General features: G+C 48.2%; 9 protein-coding genes across 9 annotated transcripts; 6 read left to right on the forward strand and 3 right to left on the reverse strand.

Moving 5' to 3' along the window:
- The first annotated feature begins 171 nt into the window (after positions 1 to 171).
- On the forward strand, positions 172 to 2,751 carry ASPSYDRAFT_65804 (uncharacterized protein). Its single transcript, XM_040850329.1, has 4 exons — positions 172 to 667; positions 720 to 989; positions 1,040 to 1,321; positions 1,371 to 2,751. Exons 1-4 carry the CDS (start codon positions 190 to 192, stop codon positions 2,585 to 2,587), a joined length of 2,247 nt encoding a protein of 748 aa, XP_040706505.1. The 5' UTR covers positions 172 to 189; the 3' UTR covers positions 2,588 to 2,751.
- A 3-nt stretch (positions 2,752 to 2,754) lies between these two features.
- Positions 2,755 to 3,770, reverse strand: ASPSYDRAFT_1168227 (uncharacterized protein; the record flags this gene model as incomplete). Its single annotated transcript, XM_040840207.1, has 1 exon — positions 2,755 to 3,770. Exon 1 carries the CDS (start codon positions 3,622 to 3,624, stop codon positions 2,755 to 2,757), a length of 870 nt encoding a protein of 289 aa, XP_040706506.1. The 5' UTR covers positions 3,625 to 3,770.
- Positions 3,771 to 4,754: 984 nt separating this feature from the next.
- On the forward strand, positions 4,755 to 6,335 carry ASPSYDRAFT_41365 (ferric reductase family protein). The gene is made up of 5 exons (XM_040846266.1): positions 4,755 to 4,944; positions 4,992 to 5,709; positions 5,754 to 5,878; positions 5,928 to 6,117; positions 6,166 to 6,335. The coding sequence occupies exons 1-5, from the start codon at positions 4,849 to 4,851 to the stop codon at positions 6,264 to 6,266; spliced, it is 1,230 nt and encodes a 409-aa protein (XP_040706507.1). The 5' UTR covers positions 4,755 to 4,848; the 3' UTR covers positions 6,267 to 6,335.
- ASPSYDRAFT_659451 (uncharacterized protein) lies at positions 6,244 to 6,861 on the reverse strand. Its single transcript, XM_040850339.1, has 2 exons — positions 6,699 to 6,861; positions 6,244 to 6,651 (listed from the first exon to the last, which is right to left on the reverse strand). The coding sequence occupies exons 1-2, from the start codon at positions 6,802 to 6,804 to the stop codon at positions 6,332 to 6,334; spliced, it is 426 nt and encodes a 141-aa protein (XP_040706508.1). The 5' UTR covers positions 6,805 to 6,861; the 3' UTR covers positions 6,244 to 6,331.
- Positions 6,862 to 7,503: 642 nt separating this feature from the next.
- Positions 7,504 to 10,277, forward strand: ASPSYDRAFT_28325 (uncharacterized protein; the record flags this gene model as incomplete). The annotated part of the gene is made up of 3 exons (XM_040844506.1): positions 7,504 to 7,806; positions 7,934 to 8,245; positions 8,292 to 10,277. 3 exons carry the CDS (start codon positions 7,504 to 7,506, stop codon positions 10,275 to 10,277), a joined length of 2,601 nt encoding a protein of 866 aa, XP_040706509.1.
- Positions 10,278 to 11,679: 1,402 nt separating this feature from the next.
- ASPSYDRAFT_28326 (uncharacterized protein) lies at positions 11,680 to 12,584 on the forward strand (the record flags this gene model as incomplete). Its single annotated transcript, XM_040844507.1, has 3 exons — positions 11,680 to 11,758; positions 11,786 to 12,259; positions 12,325 to 12,584. 3 exons carry the CDS (start codon positions 11,680 to 11,682, stop codon positions 12,582 to 12,584), a joined length of 813 nt encoding a protein of 270 aa, XP_040706510.1.
- A 574-nt stretch (positions 12,585 to 13,158) lies between these two features.
- On the forward strand, positions 13,159 to 14,185 carry ASPSYDRAFT_41369 (uncharacterized protein). Its single transcript, XM_040846268.1, has one exon. The coding sequence runs from the start codon at positions 13,423 to 13,425 to the stop codon at positions 13,789 to 13,791; it is 369 nt and encodes a 122-aa protein (XP_040706511.1). The 5' UTR covers positions 13,159 to 13,422; the 3' UTR covers positions 13,792 to 14,185.
- A 443-nt stretch (positions 14,186 to 14,628) lies between these two features.
- ASPSYDRAFT_65810 (uncharacterized protein) lies at positions 14,629 to 17,300 on the forward strand (the record flags this gene model as incomplete). The annotated part of the gene is made up of 6 exons (XM_040850330.1): positions 14,629 to 14,807; positions 14,860 to 15,067; positions 15,120 to 15,547; positions 15,609 to 15,967; positions 16,060 to 16,336; positions 16,397 to 17,300. 6 exons carry the CDS (start codon positions 14,629 to 14,631, stop codon positions 17,298 to 17,300), a joined length of 2,355 nt encoding a protein of 784 aa, XP_040706512.1.
- Positions 17,301 to 17,510: 210 nt separating this feature from the next.
- ASPSYDRAFT_41373 (uncharacterized protein) lies at positions 17,511 to 20,019 on the reverse strand. Its single transcript, XM_040846269.1, has one exon. The coding sequence runs from the start codon at positions 19,714 to 19,716 to the stop codon at positions 17,755 to 17,757; it is 1,962 nt and encodes a 653-aa protein (XP_040706513.1). The 5' UTR covers positions 19,717 to 20,019; the 3' UTR covers positions 17,511 to 17,754.
- Between the last annotated feature and the right edge of the window lie 396 nt (positions 20,020 to 20,415).

Genomic DNA, 20,415 nt, shown 5'->3' on the forward strand with positions numbered 1-20,415 from the left:
CTTTTGGCCACGCCAAGTGGTCGTCTTGGCAGACAAGTCCTCAGCCCATGTTCAGGTTCCATTAACGCGTGCTGTAAAATGCCAAGATTACCGCTTGGCGTGGCCAGGTTAATGAAGGGCCATGGTCCCTTTCAGCCATGAGCCACGGTTTTCCGGAGCCCATAGTGTGGTGTGGAATATCAGAATGATATGCATAAATACCTGGATCTGCATCATTCTTTATCACTATTATCCCCTGAACTCTCTAGACTGCTGGCACAGTCATCCCTTTTGACACGCACTAAACGACTTGGTGACTATACTACTTCATCCGCTATGGCAAGTCAAGGTTCGGCTGCGAACCCCATGGACGTTGATCTCCCCGATGCGAACAAGCCGGCCACTGATCCCGATGCAAACAAGCCGGCCACTGATCCCGATGCGAACAAGCCGGCCACTGATCCACCCGGCAAAGCCGGACAGCTTACCCCTATTCAGATAAAGGACATCATCTATAAGATTGCGGATTACGACGGCCAGGGCCTCCCTGATGTTCTCCCTCAGGGTTTTGCATTGACTATTGGAGAAGTCAAGGCTATTTTAAAAGATCCAGCCAACAGACAAAATGATGATACCGAAAATAATGCTCGTTTGAAGAGGGAGTACAAATGTGACGCAGCATTAACTCGTATGTGCTACCTCCCCTTAGTATAACCACCATATGACTCATTCCATTTTAGAATTCAGCCAGTATAAGAGCATGGGCCTTAAGGACGAGGACTTATGGAAGCCAGGCCTTGGAGGAGATAGTACGGAATGGAAAGGAGCTGCAAGTCTTAACTCTGAAAAAGATATGCTCTTGCAGATTGCCGATGTTGAAATCGAGCATGCCTCAGATATACAGGACGTTATTCCTCCCAACTTTAAGCTGACACCGTCAGAGATCCTTAACATTTTGGACCCGCGCAATTGGCCAGACGACGAAGCAAAGGCACGACAAGCCTATACAAGTATGTTGCAATCCCTCCATGTTATATTGACTACTACTCACGCCATATAGAGCTTAAAGCAGCCGTCGAAAACAATATAATTGAATTAAGCCAACCACTCGAATCTTCACGAGACGAAGACGACAGGTCTTTGAGTGAAGTTGGAAAAAATGTCCTCAAACAAATCTTTAGGTGTATTGCAGTAGTGACGGACCTAACTGCTATGAGTGAGGCAATCGAAACAAACTTACCGGAAGGAGAAACTATCACGTTTAGTTACTTGGTAAAGATGGCAGACCCTACTCAGTGGTCAGATGAGGAGGATAAGAAGATTGCAAAGGACGCGAAGATCAGTACGCTTAACCCTATTAGCTGAGAGAAATCATCTTCTAACTTACCCAGAAATAAACAAGTTGGTCTCACCAGGCCAGCGGCAGTCAGACTTTATATATCAGCATCGGGAAAAACGTGACGAGCCACCCACTCTCCGAGAATTTCACAAAAAAAGCCACCGAGGGATGACACGGCCTATCAAAGCAATAGTCAGTGCCATCGAGGTCGATGGTAGAGATGCCTTGGAGAACGAAAACGCCAAAGCAGCAGCTGTGGCGATTCAAGCCGAGAACAGAAAAATCAAGCAATACAATGATGAAAACAGTTTGCCACAAGATACCGGAGTCGTCGACTATATAAAGTTTTCCGAGATGTGGTTAGCGTTGGTGCTAGCCAAGAAAGCCGACGAGGTAGAGACAGTCCTCGGTATAGAGAGAAGTTTGAAGTTGTTCTGCAATCAAAATAATCTACCCAAATGGTACCCTCATGACGACAAACCCAAACCCAAGCAGCCTCGACCTATGCCTTCTGGTTTCGATAATCAAACCCAATATGGGTCTTCTGTGGAATTATGGGGCAGCAAGGCAATAGCATATGTCCCATCGCGGAACACAGAACCCTGGGAGTATCGTCCGGGATACACGCCGCAAGGCGAGAAAATCGAGTACCGCCAGCGCATTGGAGCCGGGGTACATTTTGTCGTTCATGGCCCACGGGGCTGGAGACTAACTCCAAGTGGGTCAGTTGGCGGCAAGCTTGCCCGCCTATCCGCAGACGTTGCAAATGTACAATGGGCCCTTAGTGGGCAAGAAGCTTCTCGTTACCTATGCGAGCGACTGTGCCAGCCCGACCGCACCTATAAATACGATGTTTGGTTCGTGGCAATTGAACAGTTGGATCTAGAGAGAAAGATCCGTGTGCCTAACATGATTGTGGGTTTTATATCCACCATTAACGGCGACCCAGATACAGAGGAAAAAGTTGCGTTTCCGCGTACTGCTCTGGACCAGTTCCTTGGGAAAGACACTGCCGAGGCCCTCGTTTCGCGGCATATTACTCCACATCGACAACTACCTTTGAGGCAGGCTTTGGCAATTGGTTATCAAAACGCTGGTGCGAGTAGCGCAAACCTTCGTCCACTCACTCAGAGAGGTAAAGCGACTCAGGAATCAAAACTGATCGAAGGCTTGCGAAACCTCTGTATCGAGTCTCCCCAAGAGTTTGAAAAGCTTACGGGCTCGCTTGGACTAGTGAGGGCGGATCGGCGGCTGGAGTGGAAGGGTTGATAATGCACGTGATTGTGGAATAAAGACCAAGCTTCTGTGAAAATCATACAGCCTTTAGAAAAACAGTCCTCATGGCAGATCATGATACCATCCTAAACTCAGGACATGCCCTATCTATGTTCAGAGCGTTCAATACATAGATATACCACAAATTGCAAGCCAACCCCTTAATCCAGGTTCAACAACACCTTGAGGCATGAGCTCATCTTCTTCTTGCCTCGACGCAAAACTACCTTCATCATGAAAGGCATGGAAGGACGCGTGAAGCGGAAGGCATCTGACAGATCCAATTCTCTAGTCACTTGCCCACAAAGCAAATTGATAAAGTCTTTGCGGTTTTTGAGTCGTCTTTCCCGTTGACATACGGCCGCATGCCAATCTGGAGCCTTCACCCCAAATTCTCCAAACAGGCCCTCTAGGATAGATCCATAAGTTGTGTACCCCTCGATGCCTTCCTCCAAGTCAGCTAATTTTGCGAGCTCGAGAAGTTCTTCCTGGACCGCTGGGCCACAGCCTGCGCCACAGGCATTCCAGCCAGAAAAGTATTCATAGATAATGAGATTTGGCCTGTCATACGGCTCACTTGACTCATCAATGCTGCTTTCCACGGAAAGAAAAAAAACGGCATGGTAGTCATGGAAAGTATGTGAATGACTCGCAATTCCATGAACAATGCGACTCCAGCTACACTTCATCCCCTGGCCACCATATGGTTGATTTGGGCCTTGCGCGATATAGGTAAACTCCGAAATTTCGACTTCTTTGTTGAGGGAGGCGAGCGCCTTCTCAAGTGCTGCGCGTAACGGCTGATTCTTCAGCGCCTTCGTGGATGGGTAGGCAAAGAGAATACGGATTGTATCATGTGGAAGATAATCCCGCCGTTTTATAGAGGGGACGACGTTCTCCTGGTTAAAGAAGTTCTGCTCCCCTAGGGTAAACCTCTCCCAGTGGCCTTCAACTGGGCGGACTGGGGCCTCGCGAAGTTCGTGCCCGTCATCGCACCGGAAAATAACTTCACCAAACATGGGAGACGACATTGTCAAGCGAAACCAGTACAATATAGTAGGATAATGTAGAGAAATATTGGTTGGGGAGACAGCAACTATGAGTCCAGATGTGATTCTCGAGGCTTATATAGCTATAGCTCCTCCCAGAAGCCGTGTATAGTGGCTTAGCATCTCCCTATAGGCAACTCAAATGACTGTCCCCTGGAGGCAAGGCATACGTGGCTTACCCTGACCATACCCTTGGTCTAAGCCAGGATTTCTACACTACAATCGTGGTTCAGCTTCCCGGACGGCGGAAATGAGATGGAACTGTAAAACTCCCAAGGTATATGTACGGGTCATAAGTGAACTTATCAACGGTGTTTCAAAATTCATGGGCCTGTGTACGGCTGTTGAATTTGCCTACATTAATCTTTCTAGCATGTTGCACGATTTCCAATGCTTTTTTTGCAGGGCAGGCTTATTTCCAACCGCTCCCACTGAATAATCTGGACAACGCAATTGGAAGTTTAATTCAGGTAGGAATTGGTGGCCGCGGCAACACTACAACTTCCAATCTAGCGCAAATTGTTGGCCCCCAAGTTTAGTTAGCAATGACGGCATACACCACATTATTTAATGTCCATTCAGCTCGTGGGGCGCTTCTAGGAGCCATCTATATTCCTTCCTTAGGAGCCAAGAATCCCGGACAAGCCTGACAATAAAGCGAACAAAGCGTTTTCTAGTGGCGTGATAGAATAGCCCTAAGAAGTATGGCCACAATATAAGCATTAACCACGGTTTTCCCCCAAAAACCGTGCCTCTAATTCAACATAACTGTTTGGTCTTTCTACAGCCTCCGTATCAACTCTCTCTCAAACGATCATGGATCAACTTTCTATTCTAGCTATTGCCGCCGGCGGCGTGTTCATCGGGCTTTTCTTCTTTCGCCTCCTCGGTCTTTTCTTAAGTGAGGCCCGTGGTTTCACGGGCTTTGTTTCCAAGCATGTCATATATCCTTATGTCCTTAAACGTCGTCGCATGATTGGCCCGTGGACTTGGGGAGGAGTTGGACTCTTTATTATCTATGTCGCCGTCAACGTATTTTCCACTCTCTTCAAACTTCCTTCAATAGCGGAAGCTGGTCGTCGAACGGGAACTCTTGCTGTTATCAACATGGCATTTCTTATACATGTTCCGTACTTAGACATTCAAGCGGATCTGCTCGCGACCCAATTACGAACTTGCCATCGGACTCACTGGGCGATAGGTTGGATGGTGGGGTTGCTCACCGCTGTCCATATTGCCTTATGTCTAGCTCAGAGGCCGAACTTGACACTGGCGGACAAGGGCGATCTTTTCCCATTTATTGTATGCTCTTCGCCAAGTATTTCCGAGGCTTTTACTGATGACCTTAGGCTGCTGTTTCTATGTTCATCCTTTTGCTTTTCGCTTTTCCTTTGTTTCGTCGACTTTCATATGATCTATTTCTATCCACTCACCGGGCCCTTGCCGTGACTTGTGTCTATTTTCTATGGCGACATCTGCCTAGCGAGAATATTATTCCACGACTCTACATTTATGTGCCAGTGGGTATTCACTTGCTGACCTCGATATCGCAGTCCATATATTTCCTTTACCGCAACGGCTTCCTATTACCTCGGGCAAGTCGCCGCGCCGTGGTGGAGACTACAATGGGGCACAACGAAAATGGGTCGCCAATGATTATCCGCGTCAAACTCTCGCGGCCGTTGGTGATAAAAGCAGGCCAGTACGTGAAGCTTTGGATGCCAACAGCGAGTCTCTCCGCGTGGATGCAGACACATCCTTTCATGGTGACGTCTTGGTCACCAGGCAAGCAACAGACCTTAGAGCTCCTAGTGCAGGCGCGTCGTGGTCTGACCGGAGTATTACATAGACGAGCTACTGATGAGGGCCACGCCTCATTCACCACTTTCGTAATTGGCCCACATGGTTCTAGTGAGCCTGTTGATCAGTATGAGAGCGTATTCGCAGTAGCCAGCGGATTCGGTATCGCGGGAGTGATTCCATATTTAAAGCAGGCTCTGCACGGCTATAACACATGTACCTCCCGTGTTCGCCGCATACACTTTGTCTGGGAATTGAATGACAAAGGTATGCTGTTCCGATGCTTTGGGGTCAAACTAACCTCTGGACAGACCTTTCCGTGGCTGCTCAACCGTGGCTCGACGACTTACTCATGAACGACGTGCTTTCAGCAGGCGAGGAATCTGAAGAATCTCCTGAAGGCCAGAAATCCAGAAAAAAAGCTAAACAAGGATATGTTGGTCCCACCTTTCCTGTCGGGAAATCATGCACCTGACTGTTGATAGATTGTCGAAATATCTTCGTATGTGACCACGGAGTCTACCAAGCATGTGGTGGATATGAGTGAGCACAACAGGGTGAAATTGTACGCTGGGAGGCCGGATTACGAAAAAATAATGTCAGAGGAACATTCGGGGGATTTTATTAAACGAGTCACTGACACAGAAGAAGAGAAAGGGAAACTCCTTGTTCTAGGTATGATGTTTGGTTGTTGCTTGCTTACATTAGGCTAAGGGCATCTAGTTTCCGGATCCAATGAGTTGAGGGACACGTTAAGACCAATTATCTGCCAGTACATAAGTGGCAGGGTCAGGATGCACGAGGTGGACTTTCAGCCTATATAGTGACATACGCTCCTTGTATTTGACACAAACGATCAGTTGTATACTTGTGATAGCAGATCAATACATTATATATAAGATATTCTTGCCGCAATCAACGCAAAACGAACCAAGTCAACTAACTCGCCCCTTGGTGGACGGTGAAAAACAAAAGCATGCTGCCTCAACTCATCTATCGAACCGGCCGAAGAAGTCGCTAGCAGGAATTGAAAGGCAAGGGAATCAAGCGGCCAGCGATCAGTGTCTTCAACTCCCAGTACGCGGTTGCTACCTTCCCTATCATCTTTTTCATTTTTTTGCATTAGGATCATGGTCATTTTTGCTAACGCTTTGATCATTCCAGACTGGGAGTTCTCCGAAGATTGTTCTACGCAAAACTCCAAAGCACCTGGGGGGTTGTCAGCAGCGTAGCAGTCCTATGTACAAGATTCATACCGATTCTTATATTTCCAACCAGATCAAGAAGAATATTTGAACAGCTTAGTGATCTATGTTCAAATCCGGCGGAGCTTAGGTATGAAATGCCGTCAAGAACCTTCATCCCGTCAGCCACAGCTGTGGTCACCGGAGAAGGAGTCTTACCTGCCCAAGAATCAAGGATAGCTGCTGATGTGTAGGATAAATATTGCCGCACCAGACAATATGCTCTAGCGTGAGCGGGTAATCCTGCATATGAGCATATAAGGCGCCCTTGGTTCGATAACATTCTTTGACCATCAGAATATTCCCATGCTGTATGTTCCCGAAGAGGTGCAGCATTCTATCAGAGTCCTCGGCAGCATACTGCCGAATGGCCACCACACGGGTGGGGCGCGAGCGGTGGACTGCAATAATTACTGTGCCCGCAAGTTCACAAGTGAAGGCCTTTCGGAAGGTATCCCATGGAGATTCATTGTCCCGCAATAGCAATCCCTGGCGCAGCAAGACCTGGGGGAGGCACAAGCTTTTCAATGACCCTGTCACCAATTTGCCAGCAGGCATTACCAAAAAAAAAAAAAGTTCGGGGGGCGGGGTCGGGAGGGTGGCCGAATAGACCGGAAAGGGGTTGTAAATATGTTATTCTAGGGGATATCTGGAGGTGCCCCTGCCGGCCACGGTTTCCCGCCAGCATTTAGGGCCACGGTTTTTAAAAAGGTGTGGCTCTTGAACGGAATCACCCAAAGACCAACCTTTTTAGTCCTAACACATCGCAAACTGCAAATCAGCAAAACCAGTGGTTTTCGTAGTCACAGATCACAATATGCCTGGTGATGCAGAATCTGAGCTGGCGGCGGAACGCAAGAAACTGTATCAAGGAACATTCAAGATTGACCTGGATCAGATCTCTCCTCACCCATCCTGCCGGAAATTGAATGAGAAAAACGTGAAGCGACTATGCAGTATTTTCCATACAGAGACTTGTCGGCGGTTAGATATCGGAAATCGTGTCACAGCTGTCGTGTGTCGGCAGCACCTGGAAACTGCTCTCCGCGCTGCGGGCCACGAAGAACGGTCTGAAAGCGAATCTTCTTGTTATAAGACACTGCAGTTTGCTGCTGGGCAGGTGAAATGTCTACATGGCCAGCACCGGCTTCGGGCCGCAGCAAAACTTCTCCCAGTGACCGATCGTTGGTGGCTGGTTGACCTATATCTTGATGGTATCCAACCCCTATGCACACTAATTTTTCCAGACCAACTTACTGCCTACAGATGTCAGCCCAAGCCTTCAGGCCGCACTTGTGGATGAGTATTCAAATGAGAGAACTCCCAGTGATGGTGAGGTCTACTGCAAGGTGCGCCAGTACCAGCATGAGGCCAATGCTGAGTTCGAAGAGATGTGGATGGCGCGGCTCTCTGGCAACAAAGCCAGGCGATTCCAAAGCCTGTCTTTGAATAAAGCTATGCGAGCTGCATTTGACGGATTTCTAGCGATTCCTGCAATTCTGGATCAGGGAATGATGTTCGGGTCCCTGCCTTGGGTCTTTGCAGCGTCTGCCGACGAGGTATGGTCCGTCCCAGAATCATATATGGGTTTCTCATGATAAATAGGAGGTAATCCATGCCCTAGTTCAGTTAAAAGCATTTTGGTCATCGCTGGTGCAGAATGACAGTGAGAAAATGTTGAGGATTGACCCTAGTACAATCGAACGCCTGCAACTTCACGCCCCAGGCGTTTCAGACGAAGACAAAGATCTTATTCATGGTTGGATTTCTAGCGGCCAAGTCTTCCCAAATTTGACTAAGCAAGAGCGTGACGAAGTATGGGATATACTCAAGGAGAGAAAAACAATTATTCCATCACTATACACCTTCTTCCAGAATATGCGATACCTTGCGGCATGCGCCAAATGCATGAAACGCTTAGTATCCTTTAGCAAATACCACTGCACTATTCGAACAGCCATGTTGAACATCTTCAAACCGTCTTCTGAGGGATTTCTAATTCAGACTTCAGAAACTGACTTCCGGAAAATTTATGCTTCCCCCAAAGACGGTGCCGAGCTTGCATACGAGCAGTTATGGATCTTCTCCATGCGCCACTATTCAGAGATGACCAAGGAACCAGAAAGTAACGACGTTATTGCAAAGCCAGACTCCCAAAAACCAAATGAACCGCTCCTACATCGTATGGCCGTTCTTGCAAGGAGGTTGGGCTTTGACTCTGATGAGATCCAGGGGCTTCTGAAGCTGTCTCCCGATCGACAGATCGCAAAATTTGCTCTTCTCCAGGCCAGACCGCCGGACCAATATCAATACAGCAACGACGTCTTTGATTCCCTTGTAGACCGCATTGTCGAGTCTTTTGAGCAAGCGGCACCAGGTGATCCACCGCCTCAGAGGTTGACCCTGAGTGAGGAGACAAAATTGAATGCTCGCCGTGGGTTCCCACACAGGAAGGCTCAAAAGCTTGATAGGCCTGTTCTATTTATCGATCAACTTCATGCCCAAAGTCCCTCTTGTGGAAAGGTGACTACGTTCTTCGTGAGGCAGTGTATATATTTTACATTCTTAGGAAAATCCTCAAGGGGGCTGCTACTCGGTATCAACAAAAATTGTGACATGCACCAACGAGCTACCTCCCCTCTTTTTGTTTCAGATACCGAGGAAATAGAAATGACAGACGCTAGCGAAAGATTCGTTGAAGCTGAGAGGCAGAGAGAACGCCTGCGGGAAGAACGCCTGCGAGAAGAGCAGTCTCAAAAAGAAGAGCAGCGCCGGAGAGAGGAGCAGCGTCAAAAAAAAAAGGAAAGGCGTCAAAAAAAAGAGGATCAGCGTCAAAAAAAAGAAAAGGAGCAGCGCCGAAGAGAGGAGCAACATCAAAAAGAAGAGGAGCAGCGTCAAAAAGAAGAGGAGCAGCATCAAAAAAAAGAGGAGCAGCGCCAACAACGTCCAGTTACTCAACTTGACTTTTCACAAGCATTTAACGACTTGGAATCAACAAAGACCTCTGGTCAGTCATACTCTCAACCACCTCTACCGCCTACTATATCTACCCGGCAGGATGTTGACTTGGACGAGCAACAAGAAGACGAAGAAGAAGAAGAAGAAGAAGAAGAAGAAGAAGAAGAAGAAGAAGAAGAAGAAGANGAAGAAGAAGAAGAAGAAGAAGAAGAAGAAGAAGAAGAAGAAGAAGAAGAAGAAGACCACCGGCGTCAAAAGCGACCAGTCACAAGAGTTGACTTTGCACAAGCTTTTGATCAATTAACTCAACATGATATGTCTACACAAAAAAACGGGAAAAGACCATACGGGGGAGGTGAGGAGCAACCAAGTAAGAGACTGAAACTTGACCCCAGCATAGAGTTTGCGTTTTTAGTTCGGCATAGCGGTGAATTACTCATTTTAAAGAAATTACCCCGTGACAAGGATCAGGTCACGTCTTGGGCTAAACAGCGGTTCAAAGAGAGAGGGGCAGTGTTTCTTGATAGAGGTGGCAGAGTGGTGAATCCGCAAGACTGTTATGCTAGAGGCGTTGGTGACGGTTCTAGTACTATTGAGATGAAGGAGCCGCCTTCAGGATCACCGTCAACCTAAGATCAACAGATGAATAACCCTTACCGACCTGTAACTGGATGGGACTGCAATCAGTGGCTCTAAAGCTATACTTCAGTACAATCAATCCATTGAGATCCCAGCAAGCCTCTGAGCTTTATTACCTTGTCAAGGGACATGTATCCATAGATCTTAATCTACAAATTTTTATATTCTATACCAGACAGGAGGCCAACAGGGCTCTCAGACCACTGTACACGGACTGGATTTCACAGTTATATGACTCTAGGCACGGGATCCTGATCTAGCGATCAAGATTGTCAGACTACAAGCCTTGGACAGGGGTCCAATTGAGATCACGATCTGTGGATCGCGATCCAGGCCCGTTGCCGATCAACAAAACGCAATCCAACCTGGCTCACTTCCACCCGCGGCTATGTGTCCAAGGTCTGCTGTCCGATTTACGCCGAAGTCCCATGATTGAATAATGGCCATCGAAAATCATGGCTAACTAACTCGTGGCTTTCTATAATGACAAAGCGCGCTTGAGACCTCTAGGGCAGGCGGTATCGGATGGCAGTATGTCCTGGCACCTCGCACGATGCTCCTGGGGAACTTTGTGGTCTTCGTATCGCGACAACAATATGGTCTCCTATCAGCCAGAAGTTACGAGTTTGCTATTATGAAGCGGTCGCATTCTTGCTCTTCTTTGGCTTTACCAGTGAAGCAACGAAAGACCTATCACAAACACCGCGTCTCTCCCCTTTCGCGCGGTTTGAGATGGCTCTAGAGGGAAGCAGCACCTTGTCAGAGCAGCCCGTCCAGAATAAGCGATGCACACTATCGGGGTGGCCATCTTAGACGCGCAAATATATTTGTGGATGATGAGGTGCCTACAGACATCAGTACTTATCTAAACGAAAAGGTTTTTAATGACTTGATGAGTCACAATTCTGAATTACGCACTATTTCGGAAAAGCTGTGGAGCAAAGTCTAAGGAACTTGTCAGGAAACCATCGGGGGAGGCTGAATGGACGGAAGCCTTGCATATGGCCATCGACGAGTTGAGGTTCAAAGGGCTTGAAATCGTGCGTAATCGAGGTATGCTGTCATTTCCCTGCTATTTTCTTGAACTCAGACGCCCACATGCTAATGTCTATAAAGACTGGCGCGGAGATATAAAGCCTCCAATACACAACTGCGGCCTTCCGGAAGCCATTGAATGAATGACTGGGTTTCGGATCATCCTATCCGCAGGCTTCAGGCGAAAGGGACAGCCACCCTATCATTTCTTGCACGGAGACACGCTAATCACACCATCGTCTTGTACAGTGCTTCCTGAGCCAGTAGTTTACTAAAACATGATGAGGAAAGCATAAATATAGAAATGACGGAGATAACATGACTGGTTCTCGTATCATCCTGATACGGTGCATTGTGCTCCATGGACCAGTCATTCGGTCAAGGGGTGATGGCCGACATAAAATTAGATCTCATGGGCTATGAGTCTGCCTTGCACTCAGGTATAAGTAGCATACTGATACCCCCAGTGTATACGACCAAGACACATTCTTCTCACTATCTCCTTTGTTCCAGTATGACTGAATTCAGCAGCTTCGTTGATGATGCCATGGAGGGACTTGACGATCAGTTGGTTGACTGCCAGAACCCTCATATGCCTGCATTCACCAGCTTCTTTGACGATGCCATGGACAGCCTGGGCGACCAGTGGGCTGACTGCGAGAGCCCTCATATGCCTGAAGATTGGGGTAAAGACTTCTCAGGGATGTCGTGGAATTCCTACTGCAATCAGGATCTTGATGCAGGTCCAATTTCGTTCCCAAACAGCAGGCCCTCATCGTCACTCGAGGTCTCGTCTATCGTGGAGCCCACGCCTCTAGACATTACTGGATCGAATGATTCGCAGCTTCCTTGGAATCTTTTATGTCTTGATACGGGTCCAGATACTTTCAAGGAGGACTCCATGCTTCTTACCCTGAGCGATAAAGAACAGTTGGCTCATGGTATACTATGCCTTCAATGATTCAATGGGATGGGTTCATTCTAACATTAATTGGAAAAACTTTAGTTATGACTGAATTTTTTTCTCTTCAAGCGGAGAACAAGTTCTTGAAGACCCTATTGGCACAGTCTTCGAGTGGAAAAGGCGTCTCTGGGAAGTCCAAAGCCCGAAAGACAATACAACGATCCAAGAACGCAATCTCAGGAAAGACGCCGAGGAATGAACAGGGTTCCGGGTTGAGGAGATCAAAGAGGAAGCGTCCTATCCCTAATTACCGCCAATGGACCTGGCTTCCTGGAGATGAATGCATTGTGATTGACGATTAATTAGAAATATTAGTTTGTGCTGTCTGTTCTTCCTGGTCCTGTATACTATTGGTTACTTAACTAGTTGGCGTGCTAAGGCCTTATGGGCCACGCTTCGTAACCGTGGCGGCACCTCCAACTAAGGCATGACGAGCTTGCGAGCACGCGATTATTCCATAATACTAAGTCTCATTGAATGGTCACCAGGAATCGTGGCTTGCCGGTTGATAATGGCTATTGGCAAGTTGTGGCTTCTGAAAACCATGGCCCTAACAGCTGTCAACATCTAAAATAAATACCTACCTCTTCCACTCTCCATGGGCGCTTCTGGCATTAAAGGTGATCTTCCAGCATACATTATACCCTTTATACTGCTTACACCCACTATTTCCCATGGAAGGATTTGATCTCCGCCGTCTCCAAGCCCTTAACTCAAGGCTTGAAAAACTACCTACGGGGGGTCTTGAGAGAGGGTTAATTGACGTCCTCTTCGAGTACTGCATGAAGAAACATGGCCTCACCTTCTGGGAACTTGAGAGCCAGCATTGCTATAATCTTTCAGATGTTGCAATCCGTACACTGATGAAACTATCAGACAGAGGTTTGCATAGCTTGTTAATATCCTAAGCGGAAATATGTACTGATTGCTTCCTAGATTCCAACCCCCAGTCACAGGCCAAGTCATATCTTCAATCGCAAATCCAATTGCATACCAATTCTCATCCCTACTCAGACACCCACTCAAATCCCCAATCACCCACAGAACCCTTCAGCGATTCAAGTCAGACTTTTTTTGGTAACCCCTTGAGGCGCGAATTGAACTCCCAATCGTATCCCCGATCACCTACGGAGACCTCAAATGATACAGAGCCGCTGGTTACCCAAGAAGAATCTCCTTTTGGCAAACCGTTCAGGCTCGATTATGAAAGTAGTCTTTCTGGGGTACCACTCAATCACTCTCAATCTGGTAAGCCACTTAAACGGGATATCTTGTCCCAAATATGATAGTCCGCTAACAAGGCTGTCCTCAGGGGATGTATTTCCTGGAACGTCACTCAAGCGTCCTCGTGAAGATTCTGACAACCCACCATCTAAACGGCAGCACTTGTCTGAAGAGGAAAATCCGCTATTGAAGCTGTCCTCAGGGAATCTGTTTTCTGGAGCATCACTCAAGCGTCCTCGTGAAGATTCTGACAACCCACCATCTAAACGGCAGCACCTGTCCTGAAAGGACAGTCCGCCGTTAAAGCTATCCCCAAGGGATCTATTTCGAGACTAAGGCATCCCATGGACCCTCCCAGCGAAACTCTTCCATGCATCCACCTAGACAAGTAATTTGCTTCTTAGATTATTCAGATGTTGAAGTGCTTTGTATAAGAATGAGAAATCATTGTTCCCTTTTTGACTATCTCCCGCGGTCGCAAGATTGACGCAACTCAGATGGTAAAATGCAAAGGCCGGTAAGGGTATGTCAATCTTTAGAAAGACCATTTTCATTTTATAGCTTGTATGAGGGGAGCGAATATAAAATGTCTTCGCAACCAGGGCAGGAACAGGAACGGCCATTGGGAAAGCTTGGTGGTGCCTTGTGGGTCGCAAACAGATAATAATTACAACTAGAATGTGAGGACCTGTGAAATCGATGCCGAAAATGACAGCTACTGAGGCCATAAACGGCCGCATTTCCACCTGTAACTCTCAAAGCGGTGAGCCACTGTTTTAGCCTCCCCGTGTTTCGCACCACTATTCTGCACCCGCCAAGCGTTCTAGTCCCTTCCTGGGCTGATGTTGAATGAACGCTGAACGCTCGACCTCAGCGAGCTTCAGTCCCCCTCAACTCACGACCAAATCGACGCTGAAAATGGCCTCCTTCGCGGCCAGATCCAGCTGCCTCAGAGCTGACCGGCCTGGTCCAGCTCTCTATAAAATGCTATCTTTTCCCTACTGCTTCGTTCCTCCATTCCCATCCCCAACATCCCATCCTCCCCTACATTAACAAATCTCGGCCCAATCCTGAAGCTAGCCTTTTGACCCCTCTCTCCAATATTTCTATCTTACTGCCTCCATGACACCTCCTCCTGTCCCCCCCGCTCAACCCGGCGAACACCAATTCTGGACCGATCCAATTCTCTGCGAGGAGACTCGAGCTAGACTGGAACATTTCCGCAGCCTTGGATGGCTCCCCCCAAACTTCAAGCCCAAGACCCTGGAAGGTCTTGCTGTTGTCGAACGATATTGGCGGAAGTAGGTATGCTATTGGATATCAATTCAATGGCAGAGAACTAACGTCCAATAGGTATTGCATCCAATTAAACAAGGACTACGTCGAGTACCTGCTCTTGGAGGATCAAGCTATCTATATGAACTTCTTCGATTGGATGTACAAGACTTCGCGGAAGAAGCTCCTTCAGTCATATGATGAATATTGGCGACGCCTTTGTCAATACTTCGGTCTATTCGCCCGACGCCGTGTGAATGGTAATGTCCACGAACAGATGCGACGGGTACACTAGGTTTCCTCGGACTCCGCAGATAGAGGACTAATATGGAAACTAGTTCCTCGAACATGTACTCCCTGCTGAGCGCAAAATATCTAGACGAACAAAGAACAAGAATACACTGGACGTGGATGTCTTCTGTGTCACCTACCGCCATCATTGGGTATATTCGAAGCATTTCCGCCACGGGAGTATGATCATTCAGTTTGCCACGATCCAGCTCTGGTCCGCCATTACCGGAACTCGACCAGGCGTGCTTCTCCCGCAGAAAGCGTCTCTAGCAGGCATGCCGCTGGGCAAACGCAAAGGAGACAAGCCTTTCCAGAGCGACCTCCCTAAATATGTATCGACGGATGACCTTCCAGCATCAGTCTGCTACCGCGATATCGAGCTCTTTTATCTCAAGGATCCAGATAGTAAGCGCGATGTTCTGTGTGCCATCATCGAGTTCCGCAATCTCAAAGGTCGGCCAGAAGGCGCTGATGGGTAAGGGCATCTTCATCCAGCATTGCAAACACATCTAATCCTACTTTTTTTCCCCTCATAGAACAAAATTCTTCATGCACGGCGATTATCAACTAGCATACTGCCCAATCAACCAGATCGTCTCATTAGCCTTCCGCGATGGGGCTTTTCTCAATACTGCATTAACCCCAGAGCTCATCTGGCGCCTCCGGGTTCCAAAGCGCAGTCAATCTCTTCCCCTCCGATGGAAGCCGGAGAAGCTGGACACTCCTCTCCTTCGACGTCTTGAGCGCACGACATATGGCTACGAACTTCATAAGTCTTTATCAATGACATACGATTCCAGTCGACAAGCGCTCCAAGAGCTGGGCCGGGATGCAAGGTTCGAGGATGATATTGGCCATTATAACTACTGTAGGTGGACTGCAAATGAAGTTAACCGTACGTTTTCCGTGATTAGACTCGTTCTGGAGGAGACTCCATCTACATCAGGACAGGCTACTTCTCATATAATATCTAACGGCTGATCACAGGGAACTTTACCAGTCAGGAGCGGCAGAGGGTTCTCGGCCAATCCGGTGACGCGGTTTTTGAAAAGCACTACCAATCACAGTTTATCAATCGTGATCTTCAACATGTGGTCCTACTCCGACCGTCTCAGGAAGGTCTCCTCCGAGTTGCCGGAAGCATGCTCAGGAAGAGGGACCCTCGAGCCCCATCCGATCTTACAGATGCGCAAAAACGCTCTATTCGCCAGAACCCTGAAGTCCTTGAGCTTAGACGGGAGAAGAGAGAGCTGATAGAGGAGATGTGATCCCTTGCTGGCACGATAGGAAAAGCCCGAGAGCAATTCCCTCACTTCTATCACAGACATGAAGAAGTTAAGAAGGAGCTCTCCCAGCTAAGGAAAGCCCTGGCAAACAACACGCGACAGACAGCTCGAAAGGAATATTTCCACACCGCACCTGTGCTTGAAGTCGACAGGCAGATTAAGCAACTGCTCGGCAAGTCTGATGTTGACCAGTCTGATGCCGACAGCTCCGAGGACGAGGATTGGGAGCTCCCAACCCCGGATTACGTATTTCCCGAGCGGGTGCGACTCGTGGAGAATTTCTACGGGCCAGAAGCAGAGAACTTTGACGAGGATAGGCTACTTGCACGACGTATTCAGGTTACCAAGGACATGGTTGCCCTCTCGCAGCTCTGCGAGCCAAACCGGCGAGGCAACCGAATCAACTGGGATGTAGAGGATGATGTAACTGAGAAGTCTGAAGAGCCCTTGCCTGCTAAAGAGGAATCATTGGAATGTCCAACGGATGTTTGCATTATCTGTTGCGGTCAATCTCAACTTTCATCGTCTAATCCTCCTCCCCACAAATTTCCCGCCAAGCGGAAGGATTCACTCCGCCGCCATCTCATTGATTCTCATCTCGCCCATGCGTATGACGGGATTAGCTGCACGTGGCCCGCGTGCCTTGGCATCCCTAAGTTCACTAAGGTCACAGAATTTTTAGCGCATGCTGTGACAGTGCATGCATATGACATCAACATTAAGCTACATCATCTCCCAACAAAACCGTGCCTTACTTGCAGCGATACTTCATCCGTGGATAGCACAGTGGAATTCATAGAATCTGGTGGTCAGTCGCGCACTGATACTCCCGCTTCCTCCGTGGGTCCTGAGACAGTGAACATCGACCCGCACTTGTTGGAGCCCAAAAAACCCAAGGTTACAGAGCCTCTGCTGCGTCGCTCAAAGAGATTGCGACTTTGATGAAAGTGTGGAACGATGCAAGGGTTGTTCTAAGTGCGCATTTGTTCATATCTGTCCGGATAGCTAGTTTAATATAGTTTCCAGATGCACCTAATATGCCTTGGACCTGCCTCGTAAGCATTGTATACAAGGTATCCATGGCAAGATACTGGTGGCTTTGTGCCATCAACGTCGACAACAGCGCTCGGCTAACAAACTCCCATTGACACGGGAGAAGCGTGAGCCTTGAAAATAAAATCTGCCAAGATATATCAACCCACATATATTGTTGGGTCTCGCCTTCCTTTTTGCTCTCATACGAGGGAAGATTATGGAAAATACAGTTCAAGTCTCAAGACCACGGGCTTCACAGCCAGAATGCGCCCTAGAGGTACTAGTACATCATGGAAAGTTGACAGAAACTGAAGAATCAGGATTAAAGATATATCGGTAACCAGGAGTCGAAGCAACGTATTCACTCCAATTCAAGGTCAAAGCCACAAGCCCATGCCATAAATTTAAATTCACGATCATTGCGACAGACACTCAATGAGGAATACTTACTAGCGTACATTATTTGAAAGTCGCCGTCTCCAGTTCGGTCATCCAAGTCCCGTGCCCTATTGAATATACAAGTAAGGACAGCCCTTACGCCAGCGACGTCACCAGCACGAGTAAGGTAGTTGCGTGTCACTGGGGGCCATTCACTCGCCTCACCGACAGCTTGTAATATATTTTCAATAGAGGGAGCAAGGTTCGACTCCAGACACTCACGCACGCGGGAAAATACATTTGCATATCCCTGACGAATGGATTTGTTCGTTTTAAATTTTTGTTGAACGTCGTAAGCGACATATCTAAACCAGAGATCATTATCCGCGACCCAGGACTGACCATCATCGATGCTGTCTGATAGGAAATCATATAGTGTCCCGGCTTGGTCGAGTAAGGCCAGCTTCATCCGTGGTGAGAGAAATCCTCCTATACACTGACCGCAAGAGCATCCGTACTTTAGGCGAGAGGTAGAAAGGTCCGAGTCTTCACCACTGAGAGTGAAATCAAGCAAGGAGAGGCACTCTACCGCGGGAGAAGGAAACCCCCGAAACTCGTCTGATACATGCAGGTTTCCCATGAAGAGGTGTCTTTTGGTTCGTATATCCTCGAGGAAGTCTTTGAGCGCATCCAGAGGAGAATTCCCGTTTATATCACGCGCTGTCTTCCACGGAACTGCCGCCTTGACGTGTGCCAGGAGCCATCTTATGCTTTCCGGTTTCAGTTTGCGCGCAAGGGTATGCAGAAGAGTCCTGCGTGTGCGGTCCACCGTAGCGAAGTTGATCTTGTCCTCGGTAGTAGCTTTCTTGAGGTACTCCACGCACTCTAGATCAGGAAGTGTAGTTGCAGCATAGTGCAGTGGAAATTCCATCCGCAGCGTTGACAAAGTCCTCTCCCCGAGCTGAATTTCTATGCCATATGGGATAATTTGATCTCCCATTCCCGGCTCATCCTCCCGATCGTCCAAAGATTCCATCTGCGGATCAAAGTCTCTATCGGAAGGGATTGATTGTGCTCTATGGTTTGGATTGAACGAGTATGCAAAACACGGCGAGGAGCCGACGCGTCGAAACCCGAGAGATCTGTAGAATGAAATAGCGGCGTTGCTTGCTTGAAGATCAATTTCAATTCTCTGCCGCTTCAATTTGCCGACGTATTGAGGCTTAACATCCTCTATAAGCGAGCCAGGAATTACAATCGCATTGACTGTGCTCAACTTCTGAAACTGTGCAACCGAGCCGAATTCCAGAGCTATGAGTCCGGGCGACATATCCCTTGGCTTTGTGCTGTTCGCACATCTCTCACCAACCACGAGGAGCTGCTCGACCATCGCGCGTCCTATACCCTTCCTCCGCCATTCGATGTCGGTAATATACACTTCTTCAATTATGAGAAGGGGCCCATCATCAAGCTCCGAGCCCCATACTCCTGTTCCCCGGTGCACGGGGTGCGACTTGAACTTATCTTTGAGAAAGCCATACCGGTTAAAAAGCATCCACGCTATCTTTCCTACATCCGGGGAGCATTCATCCATTTCTTCCCAAAATTCCCTTGTGATCATTCCCCGGTGAATGAGTCGGGCAATGGCACGACCGATCGCCTTGCCTTCGTGGGTGCATTTGGCAGTTATATTATCTCGCCAGGTGCGCGGTGAAATCATGATCTCAAGTTTGAGAGCCTGGTTTGTACCGTCGTCAGGGAAAAATTCTTTCTCGAGGGAGGCAGTCCTGTAGTTGGAATCAGATGTGCACTCATAATCAGAGGCGTCCTCGGAGCTATCGTATTCGGTGCTCTCAGTAGGGGACGTGTAGCCCTCTGAAGTGGAGGTAATTTTGTCGGCCTCTCGTTTCCTCTTCGTCCCGGTAGTTTCACGAATGTTATCCATCGGGTTTCTCTTTAACGTGGTACACTCTGGGCGAGGTGGAAATCGTTAAGGCCGTATGCCGCAACGAACAGATGCGCTTGTCGAGAAATCAAAAAGCCAGGAAAAGCCCTTCGAATTGAAATTAGCCCCGTCCAGTGTATTATGAGCACCTTACCTCTTTATTAGAGATTCCTGGCAGAGCAACAACGAATCCAGACTCTAGAATAGTTCCAACAGGCAAGAATCGTCGCTGGGATCGAGCTCGAGCGAAGGCAAGGAAGTTGAGAGAGGGCTCGATGCCTGATTACATTCGTTGGAAGTCTGCAATGGCTGAAACACGAGTCACTAGCCTTCAGCGCATCGTTGGACTTGAACTCTACGTAACTCTGATTGGCTTACAGCCGATTCCCCGCTTCAGCACTTCAGCGCCTCAGCCTCTCTCGCCGCCAAGGAACTGGAAGACGTCGCTGGCGCATGCCGTCGGCCCTGAAACGGTGGAGAAAATAAGCCAGATTCCGGAGATAAGATTTATTAATTAGTGCGTCGGAACCTCCTGCTGTCGAAGAGCCTACTGCCGCTGAAGATGTGCTTGATGATACAGCTCCACGAATCGAGACTCTAACCAAGGCTCAGCCCGCCCAAAATCATATAGTCAGGGTTTCAGTCGCGGATATAGCTTTATATGAGAGTTGGGAAGATCTCCCCACCAAGAGAGCGGCT

Source organism: Aspergillus sydowii (genome assembly GCF_001890705.1).
Source record: "Aspergillus sydowii CBS 593.65 unplaced genomic scaffold ASPSYscaffold_2, whole genome shotgun sequence".
NCBI lineage: Eukaryota > Fungi > Ascomycota > Eurotiomycetes > Eurotiales > Aspergillaceae > Aspergillus > Aspergillus sydowii.